General features: G+C 51.1%; 1 protein-coding gene across 2 annotated transcripts in view; it reads right to left on the reverse strand.

Moving 5' to 3' along the window:
- Positions 1–9,065, reverse strand: part of DYNC2I1 (dynein 2 intermediate chain 1) — a 45,716-nt gene extending 36,651 nt beyond the window's left edge. Inside the window, exons 1-3 of one of the 2 annotated variants that reach the window (XM_047763159.1) lie at positions 8,861–9,065; positions 1,788–1,841; positions 783–1,185 (exon numbers count right to left, since the gene is read on the reverse strand). In XM_047763159.1, coding sequence (XP_047619115.1) covers positions 783–1,185; positions 1,788–1,841; positions 8,861–8,875 — 472 coding nt within the window. In that variant the 5' untranslated portion in view covers positions 8,876–9,065. The remainder of the gene's footprint in view (positions 1–782; positions 1,186–1,787; positions 1,842–8,860) is intronic. The other variant, XM_047763160.1, reaches the window with a different exon arrangement.
- Between the last annotated feature and the right edge of the window lie 1,837 nt (positions 9,066–10,902).

Raw genomic sequence — 10,902 nt, forward strand, 5'->3', positions numbered from 1 at the left:
GCAGGAGGGGAGCACAGATGGGGCCCGGAGGCCTCACGCCCACAATGTGGGATTCTGAGAGTTACTACAGGTTCTTCTAGTATATTCCTTTTCCATTTATGTTGGCTAGTTTACATTTTTAATAGGAAGTATATACTCTGTATAATAAAAAAAATAATGAAGATACTTCTATTTGGGGAAGGAAAAACATGTATTGAATTCCTAGGAATTTGGTCAAATGTTATTTAAATATTGCTTAAAACAAATCTGCCGCTGGATGAACTCTTTTTTATCAATAAGCGTAATTTTTGTTTATTTAGTGTGGATTGAGACAATAAATCTAGAATATATTTCAAGAGTAAAACTCCAGCCAATGACGGAGCTGTCACTCCTCTCATTCCCTGAAATGTTTTAAAAACCTCCAAACTAAGCAGTGAGATGTGCACATGCATGCACCCAGGGCCTCTGACGTCGTGGCCAAAGCCGAGACCTTTATAAAGACCGACAGAGGAGTTTCCGTCGTGGCACAGGGGTTCACGAATCCGACTAGGAACCATGAGGTTGCAGGTTCGATCCCTGGCCTTGCTCCGTGGGTGAAGGATCCGGCGTTGCCGTGAGCTGTGGTGTAGGTCGCAGACGTGGCTCGGATTCCGCGTTGCTGTGGCTGTGGTGCAGGCCAGTGGCTACAGCTCCGATTGGACCTCTAGCCTGGGAACCTCCATGTGCCGCGGGAGTGGCCCAAGAAATGGCAAAAAAGACAAGACAAAAAAAAAAAAAGAAAAAAGATGGAGAGAGACACGGACCTGCCCGCCTGCGCTCCGGCCTGTCGGGCGGCGGCCACCCTCGCACCTCGCGGCCCAGCAGGTGGTGGTGCACGGCCACCTGCCTCAGCTCCTCCCGCCGAGCCCGGCGCTCTCGCTCCTTCTCCTTCTCGCGGTCCTTCCCTCTGCCGTGGGCCTTCTCGGCCTCCTGCTCCCGGTGTCTCTCCTTGGCCTTGTCCCTGTCCTTCCTCCTGTCCCTGTCCCCATGGGGGTGCTCCCGGGGAGCAGGGCCATCCCTCCCAGACACCCTGTCTCGGTGCCTGGCGTCCTGGTCTGGGTCCCTGGGTTTGTGCCCTTTGTATTCTGCGAGGTCCGCTTCTGATTCCTTGGGCAGCTTCTTGTCTCTGTGTTTCTTCTCGTCCTTGGAGCTGGCTGACTGCGCCGCCTAAACGAGGGAGAGGGTTAGGGTCTCTGAGCCTGAGGGTCACACCCACTCGAGGGCCCTAAAAGGCGCCAGCAGGAGAGGCCTGCATGCAGACGCTGGGACCCCAGAAGTTGATCAGATGGGGCAGCCCCAAGACTTACAGGGACAGCTGCCTGTGCTAGCAGATCAAACCACAAGTGCCCCATGGACCAGGAGGAACAGAAAGAGAGCCGAGGCCATGCCTACACTCTCTGCGACACCAACCGCCAGGAACCTCCAAGAACAAGGAACCTCATCATAAACTCTCAGGGGGTCTCGATCACAGCCCATCAGACCCTGAGGGACAGGCGCGCACATGCACACAGCCTGAGCCCTGAACCCCCAACAGGAGCCCGGCTGAGCGGGAAGGAGGCTGGGCGGGGACGGAAACCCCACCCCAGGAGGTTCTGGAACAATTCACCACAGGGCTTTACCTCGGAGTCAAAACAACTCTGAGTTGAGCCACACATAAGCAGAACTGTGCAGAGCTGAGAATCAGGTAAACCCGCCCGAGATAACCACCCAGGGTCTAAGCAGACTCCAACTCAGATTTTTTCCCCCAAATCTTTAAAATACATTATTACCCAAAGGTGTTTTCTGAGGTCATCTGCTTTCCAAGTATCATCTTTGGTTCTTCTCTAAAAAAAAAAAAAAGTATAAAGTTAGAATTTTTTAAGTTTAAAATATCTTTTCTTTTTTTTGGGGGGGGGCTTTTTGGGGCTACACTCGTGGCATATGGAGGTTCCCAGGCTAGGGGTCAAATCGGAGCTAGAGATGCTGGCCTACACCACAGCCACGGCAATGCCAGATCCGAGCCGTGTCTGTGACCTACACCACAGCTCAGGGCAACACAGGATCTTTAACCCACTAAACAAGGCCAGAATCGAACCCACATCTTCAAGGTTCCTAGTAGAATTCGTTTCCACTGCGCCATGATAGGAACTCCTAAAATATCTATTTTTTTAATGCTCTAGTCAGCTGCTTTTTCATCAGGCCAGTGTAGTCAATGGCAATTAGTCCTTGATATGCCAGAAATTATTGTCTATCTACGGGAATAAAAGGTTTTTAAAATTCAAAAAGATTTTTTAAATTGCCCACAAATGCAGAAGAGCAAAACAGACATTTCTCCAAAGAAGACACACGGGTGGCCCCAAAACACATGAAAAGATGTTCAGCGTCACTCATCATTACAGAAATGCAATACAAGACTCCTATGAGGACAGACGGCCCACAGGCACGTGAAACAATGCCCAACATCCCTGATTATTAGAGACCCGCACATCAAAACTACCAGGAGAAACCACCTCACACCCGTCAGAATGGCCATCACTCCTAAGTCCACAAATAGCAAGTGCTGGAGGGGGTGTGGAGAAAAGGGAACCCTCCTGCACTGTTGGTGGGAATGTAAACTGGTACAGCCACTATGGAGAAGAGTATGGCAGTACCTTAGAAAACTATGCACAGAACTACCACATGACCTAGCAATGCCACTCTTGGGCATATATCCGGACAAAACTCTCCTTAAAGGAGACACATGCACCCGCATGTTCACTGCAGCACTATTCACAACAGCCAGGACATGGAAACAACCCAAATGTCCATCGACAGATGACTGGATTAGGAAAATGTGGTATATATACCCAAGGGAATACTACTCAGCCATAAAAAAGAATGACATAATACCATCCGCAGCAACATGGATGGAACTAGAGACTCTCATACTGAGTGAAACAAGTCAGAAAGAGAAAGACAAACACCATATGATATCACTTATATCTGGAATCTAAGATACAGCACAAATGAACCTCTCCACAGAAGAGAAAATCACGGACTTGGAGAATAGGCTTGTGGTTGCCCGGGGAGATGGGTAGGGAGTGGGAGGGATCAGGAGCTTGGGGTTAACAGATGCAAACTATTGCTCTTGGAATGGATTTACAATGAGATCCTACTATGTAGCACTAGGAACTATGTCTAGATACTCACATCGCAACATGACAATGGGAAGAAAAATTATGTATACATGTATGTGTAACTTGGTCTCCATGCTGTACAGTTAAAAAAAAAAAAAACAATAAAAAAAAAAGACTACTATGAGGTATCACTCACACTATCCAGAATGGCCATCATCAAAAAGTCTACAGACAATAAATGCTGGAGCGGGTGTGGAGAAAAGAGAGTCCTCCTACATTGTTGGTGGGAGTGTAAATTGGTGCAACCACTATTGAAAAGAGTATAGGTTCCTCAGAAAACTAACAAGAGAGCTACCATATGATCCAGCAATCCCACTCCTGGGCATCCATCTGGAGAAAACCATAATTTGAAAAGACATGTGTATCCCAATGCTCATAACAGCACTATTCACAATGGCCAAGACGTGGAAGCAACTTAGGTGTCCATTGATAGATGCATGGAGTAAGAAGATGGGGTGCATATAAGCAACGGAATATTACTCAGCCATAAAAAAGAATGAAATAATGCCATTTGCAGCAACATGGATGCGACTAAAGATTCTCGTACAAGTGAAACAAGTCAAAGACAAGTATCACATGCTATCATTTACATGTGGAATCTAAAAAAATGATACAAATGAACTTATTTGTAAAACAAAAACAGGCTCACAGATTTACGGAACAAACGAATGGTTGCCAAAGGGGAAAGGGGGAGTGGAGGAATAAATTTGGAGTTTAATATATACACATTACCCAATAGAAAATATATATCAACAAGGACCTATGGTAGAGCACGGAGAACTCTCCTCAGTACTCTGTAATAACTTATATGGGAAAAGAATCTAAAAAAGAATGGATATGTATTTACATGTCTAACTGAATCGCTTTGCTGTACACCTGAAACTAACACGACACTGTAAATCAACCATACTCCAATGTAAAATAAAACTGAAATTAAACTGAAAACAATTACCCACAAAGTGATCACAGCTACTTCCTAACATACTGTCCCAGCCCCACCTCCCATCCATGGACTCAGCACCCACTCCTCTAGGAATCTGGGCCTGGCAGGTGCTTCTTCAGGTGCCAACACAGTCCCCGGCCTCAAACAAGACACAGCTGGGTGACAATAAAAACCAACCGCGATGGCTTCTGATAGAGAACAAGAGAAATCTATCCTGACCCCTTTCCTTCCCGAGAAACACTGCCTAAAGTACACAAATACAGGAGAATTCAGCAGTGCAAATATTGAGCAAAAGCAGTACAAATGAAAAACAAAACCATTTTCACGGATGAGCCACCGAAAATCTTCCTGGTGATGTGAAAATGAGGGAAGCAGAAGACACTTCACGACAGCTCATCAACACTCCAAGGAGAAATAAATAACAGAAATCAGGGCCAAGAATCCAGCCAAAATATAACCACAAAATATCCCGGTGCTCTACCTCGCTAGAAAACGTTATTCTTTTTTTTTTTTTTTTTTTGAGAAATTGATGATTTAAAAAAAAACGGGTCCAGCAGTTCCTGCTGTGGCACAGTGGAAACGAATTAGCCTAGTACCCATGAGGATGCAAGCTCCATCCCTGGCCTCGCTCGGTGGGTCAGGGATCCAGCGTTGCCATGAGCCGTGGTGCGGGTCGCAGATGCAACTTGGAACCCGCGTGGCTGTGACTGTGGTGAAGACCGGCAGCTACAGCTCTGATTCGACCCCTAGTCTGGGAACCTCCATATGTCTCGGGTGCGGCCCAAAAAAGCGAGCAAAACAAAACAACAAGCCAACCAAAACAACCAAAACCCGTCCACAGTAAGATACAGAGATTGTTAGCGGCAGTTAGCGTCACTATATCTTACAGCGGTGGAACTTAAAAGCTTTCTCTCTCTCAGTTAACAGCTTTTTCTTTTTCTTTTTTTGTCTTTTTAGGGCTGCTCCCGCGGCATATGGAGGTTCCCAGACTAGGGGTCGAATCGGAGCTGCATCTGTGACCTACACCACAGCTCAAGGCAACTCGGGATCCATAACCCACTGAGCAAGGCCAGGGACCGAACCTGCAACCTCACGGTTCCTAGTCGGATTCGTTAACCACTGAGTCACGACGGGAACTCCCAACGGCTCTTTAAATAGGTTTAATTTATGCCCTTTGCAAACAAGAGGTCCAAAGCCAGGGGAAGTGTGTGCTACAGGCAGAGCAGAGGGCAGGTGGCAGCAGCAGCTCCACAAGGGACGCGCTTGCAGGAAGGCGAGGGGTGAGCACACTGGAAAACCAATCAGAGCGGGGCTCTTATTGATTGTAATTACATTACTTGTGCCCATAAAGTAAACAGACAGACAGACAAAACCCAAAGGCAAGAGATCAACCGAGACCCCAGAATTTTCCATCTGCGTCTTACGTTTTCAACAACAAAACCCTAGCTTTGGGCCTTACTGAAGCTTTTTCCTTTTTTTTTCCTTTCAAACGTTTTAAGCTATAAAATGACCCCGAGCTCCTCATGTCACACGTGTCCCCAGAAATTCCACATACGCCCCACATGCTCACAACCACGGCTCTTCAGACCAGGAGCTCTGCTGTGGCCTCTGACGGCCAGGGTCCTGCCCTGCAGAGCTGCAGACAAGGCTGTTAAAGTTCCCTCTCCAGCAAGGAGGCAGTGTCTTCCAGCGAGAGGAACAAATCCCATCCTGAAAACAAAAGGAAACCCCAGGCGAGCTGCCTGAACCGCAAAACCTCCCGCCTCCAGGGGGGCTCCGTCCATCAACAGGTGAACTTGGACTCAGTCCCGGGTGCGTGTCTGCTGTGCACAGTGCCACGGCACCAGGGAGTGTCCCACGCCGTGTCCCCCAACACACACACCCACACACGCACACCTCACAGCTCACAAGCCTGCTGCTGCCCAGCACCTTCTAGAACAACGCCCTCAGCTGGACTCACAGCAAGAACCCACACAACAAAGGCCCTCCACCTGCCTCTAGAAAAGAGTGGGTTAAACTGACTTCACCCCCTTCTGTCAGTACAAGGCTTGTACCTCATCCTGAAATCCATGGGCGTCTAGGAGAAAGATCCTGGGACACAGGGGTGTCAGACCCCAGGCCCAGCCCCAAGCGGGCCGGTCTGGAGGCACCTCTTGGTCCCCAGGAGGCAGAGCCCGCAGACCAGTCCTTCCACCGCAGAGCTCACATCCCTAAGCTGAAGGTTGCACCTGTTCCTCCGTCAGGAGTCACCTTGTTTATTCTTGAGCCAGACAGAGGCAGTAAAGCCATGGCCTCACTCTCAGGGCCACCATCGGGCCAAGCATCTCGAGGCAGCAGCCCCTCTGGTCCCGTTTCCTATTTGGAGTGGATCCCCCCCAACCAGACCCCCTGGCCTGCCTGCACACCCCCCGCCCCAGGCTGACAGCCCCAGGCTCTCGGGGTGCCCCACCAGCAAGTGCCACCACCCCAGCCAACTCCCCTGCCTCCACCCCCAGCCCTGCCCCAGCCAAAGCGGCCTGTCCCTGAACCGGGCTCAAGTGAATGAACACCTACAAGAGCGAAGCTGTTGGGTCCACAAACCGTGCGAAAACAGCCATCACTGCTCCATGACCCTGGGGACATGAAGGATCAGTCTCCCGGCACCTCAGCCCCCTGGTCTCAATGGCAGGTGGCCACCACCCATGCTCAGATAACCATCCCTGACCGACTCCTACTCTTTCTCCTAACAAGTGTCCTGCGTTCATCCGCCTGTCCAGTCCCACCACCACCCACAGCCTTGGCCAGACTCTCCTATCTCCTCCCTGTGTCTGCAGCGCCCCTGGCCCAACCCGGGGGTCTGGTTCAGATCAGGGTGGGGTTCCCGCATCAGCAACCGTTCCCCGAAGTACAGGGCTACAGATGCCATCCGACTAGAGGGTAACATACAGACTGGCACACTTGCTAAAAGACCATGAGAGGGAAAGGATGGTTCACACAGAGCTTTAGGGTTGAGACAATTTTCCTTTTGGTGTCTTAATTTTTTAATTATCCCTTACACTAGAATTTCCTTTTTTTTTTTTTTTGGCTGTACCTGCAACATGTGGAGTCCACAGGTCAGGGATCAAAACGTCAAAACTGCACCTCTGATGTAACCTGTGCCACAGCTGTGGCATCACTGGGTCCTTAACCCACTGTGCCACAAGAGAACTTCCCTAGAAATGTTTTAAATTATCGAATTCTATTCCTCAGGAACCAAGCATGCAGTGCGGCCTATTGCCCTTCATTCTGCTTTCTATCTGTCTGCATAAGTGAAGTTCCTTCCACAGCCACGGTGACACTGCTGGAGGGGATGGGGTGGACAGGAAGTGACCAGGATTCCTGGTTTCGCCAGAGCTTCCTCCCTGCCCTCACCCCTGTGCTCACAGCCAGGCAGTCTCCGATACTCCAGGTGACAAATGTTGGCCTCTGGCTGCAGCTGGGGGATGCTGCGGCCAGGAGGCCTAAGCTCGCAGCACCCAGTCGGTCTGCAGAAGGGAGGCTGACCTCCAGTGAGTCCCCAGACTCGGCTGCAGGTCCACCACGGGGAAGGGTCACAGACAAATGTGGCCGCCAGCAGGGGAGGGCTGAGCCCCCGTTCCCATCAGAGCCAGGGTGACTGGGCCACGAAAGAGTCAGAGCCAGGGAAGGGGAAAATCGCCGGGGGAGGGGGGGTGTCAGTGCCAGTGGGGCCAGGCCAGCTCAGTCTGCAAGCTAGCCACCACCCAGGTCCAGGTCAGGATTCCACCTTGCCGACGAGAGTGGGAGGCCAAGGCCCCATGCTACCTGAGGATCCCATTGCTCAGGCCCCGAGAAAGACACTCCTGGGCTGTGAGGCCATAGATGCCTCAAGGGACAGAAGAAGGGTTCACAACTGTAAACTCTGTCCCATGCCCGCCTGACAACTTGTCATTTCAGGGCCGCATTTTCCCAAACAGGACCGCAAAGGGGCTGCTTTCCAGGCGCAGAGTCTCTTTGTGCAAGAGACCCCACCAGTGGGTGGGTGAGGAGCAGCCCCTGGAGCATCCATGCACTTACTCTAGAACATTCAGCCTTTCTGGAAACATGCTTCAAATGGAGGGCAGCCAGGGCACTAACTTTCTTTCTTTCTTTTTTTTTTTGTATTTTTGTCTTTTCTAGAGCTGCATACGGAGATTCCCAGGCTAGGGGTCGAATCGGAGCTGTAGCCACCAGCCTACACCACAGCCACAGCAACGCGGGATCCGAGCCGCGTCTGCGACCTACACGGGCAACGCCGGATCCTTCACCCACTGAGCAAGGTCAGGGATCGAACCCACCACCTCATGGTTCCTAGTCGGATTCGTTAACCACTGCGCCACGACGGGAACTCCAAAGGGCTCTAACTTACTAATCGACGTTATTAACATTGTAAAAGCGAATAATAGAGAAGAAAAATAGGAAGGAAGATAGGATGAAAAATATGCAAACGAAATTCCTTTTGTTAGCGGGAATCCAGACAGCAGAAAAACGACAAATAAGTTACTGAGTTAATAACACAGCTCTGGGCACTTTTATGTATTGAACTTCATCCAGTCCCACTCGTACCGTCCCATTTTATTCGATAAGAAATAAGACACGTCGGTAACTTTGCCACGGTAGCACCGCGCAGCTAGAACTCTAGCCCCGGGCCTGGGGCGCCCTCCGACGGCGAGGAAGGGGCGGTACTGGCGGGCACGGGCCTCCCCGCGTGGTGTCCGCACGCACCCACCTTTCCCGGCTCCATAGCCGCCTGCAGGCCCGGGCGGCCGCGCTGCCCTCGGCCCGGCCAGGCTCCGGAAAGAGACGGCCCGACGCCCGCACCCTCCTCCTGGCAGGCGTCCCGCCTCCTAGCAACCGGCAGGCGGGGCAACGGAACTCTAGCGACCGCCCGCCCCGCGGGCCCCGCGGCCGTCCCCGCTGCGCCTGCGCCTCCCCGCCTCCTAGCAACCGACAAGGCGGGGCAGCGGAGCGCCGAGCACCACCGGCCCGGCGTGCCCCGAGGCCGCCCCCACTGCGCCTGCCCGTTCTCACCTCCTAGAAACCGGCAGACCAGAGCAGAGGAGCGCCGAGTGACCACCGATCTGGGATCTGCTCCCTGCCCAGAGGGAGGGGTCTCGGAAGAAGGCAGTTCCGGCCGGACTCCCGCCCTCCAGCCGGGTGGGATATTTGGTTCGAGGGCTGGGTTCTTCCGCCCGGTCGGAGGCCCAAAGGCCTGGGAGGCGGGTCCGCCGGCAGGACCGGAGCTGCAAAGGGGAAACAGGCACGGCTGCAAAGGCCGGCGGCTCCTCAACCTGCAAAAGTGCCTTTGGAAGAGGGAGCTGAGCTCAGACTTCGGGCAGGCAGCTTAGGGAGCTTTCCCTGTGCCGTCGTTTGATGGGACACACTCTGCAGGATTGGCAGGAATCGAAAAGTTTTTGAAAACGCAATCTTTGAAAGACTCAGTTTTTATACAGAGCAAGAGACGAGACGATTGAAGTATTAAGACACATTCTGCATCTCAGGTTTATTTTACCCCAACTATTTTATTTGACGCTTAAAGTAAAAGCCAAACTTAAATATGCAAGACTGGAGAAGTGTGGGTCCCACTCCAGGGATGCACGTTAAAACTGACATTTACCTCTTGTTTCTGCAAACTGTTTCGTGTTTGTTTAGTCTGCAAATGTTGCTTAGAAAAGATTCCACTTACCGTTGAGAGAGAGAAAGAAGGTGTTCAGATCCTGTGCTAAGACATATGGGTGAGTGTATCGTTAGGGGGTGTGTACTTTTTTTCGTTTTGGGCTTGGTTTTGTTTTGTTTTTTGGCCCCGCCCCAGGATGTGGCAGTTCCTCAGGCCGGGAATGGAACTGGCGCCACAGCAACGAGGAAGCTGTTGTGACAACAGGGCTCCTTAACCTGCTTTGCCACAAGGGAATTCCTGGGGTCTGTGCTTTTGACATCATGGTTTTCCTCTAGACACACAATTTATTTTCCAGACGTTGTGTTTTTGAGTCATATGCGATTAGGAGCCAGTTTAGTTTATGGATCTGTCTACTTTGTGCTGGATATAAAAGTCATTTCCTCAGCTCCTTGCCTTAGAGAAATTAATCAAGATCCAATCAGCCTTTTTTTTTGTAAATAATGATTAGCACTTTATTTATTTTTGACTATTTGTCTTTTCTAGGGCCACACCCGGAGCATATGGGGGTTCCCAGCCTAGGGGTCTAATGGGAGCTGTAGCTGCTGGCCTATGCCACAGCCACAGCCATGTGGCATCTGAGCCTCATCGTCGACCTACACCACAGCCCACAGCAACACCGGATCCTTCACCGACGGAGCGAGGCCGGGGAGCGAACCCGCAACCTCATGGTTCCTAGTTGGATTCGTTAACCACTGCACCACAACGGGAACTCCCAATCAGCCTTGTATATTTAACTGTGCTCTGGTTTCGGACGTTCCACCACCACCGTTTTCATTTTCACTCAGCAGCACTTGGGAAGAACGGTACTGGCAAAGGAGCACAGCAAGGTCATTGCAGTGATAGCTAGGATTCAGTGAGGGACTGCCCCCAAAGAGGTGCCCAACGGAAACCTACTTGGCAATTCACTTAATTCCCATAGCGTCCCTTGGAGATGGATATGCTCCTGTTTTTCAGATGAGGAGTCTGAGGACCAGACAGATTAGCCCTGTTGCCTAAACTCACAGTTAGGGTGGTGGGTAGTCTGACGCCAAAGTTTATTCTCTGTGTCACTCTGTTGGCCGAGAAGACAGCTGTTGCTGGAAAAGCTTCAGGTC

This window comes from Phacochoerus africanus, chromosome 16 (genome assembly GCF_016906955.1).
Source record: "Phacochoerus africanus isolate WHEZ1 chromosome 16, ROS_Pafr_v1, whole genome shotgun sequence".
In the NCBI taxonomy this organism is placed as follows: Eukaryota; Metazoa; Chordata; class Mammalia; order Artiodactyla; family Suidae; genus Phacochoerus; species Phacochoerus africanus.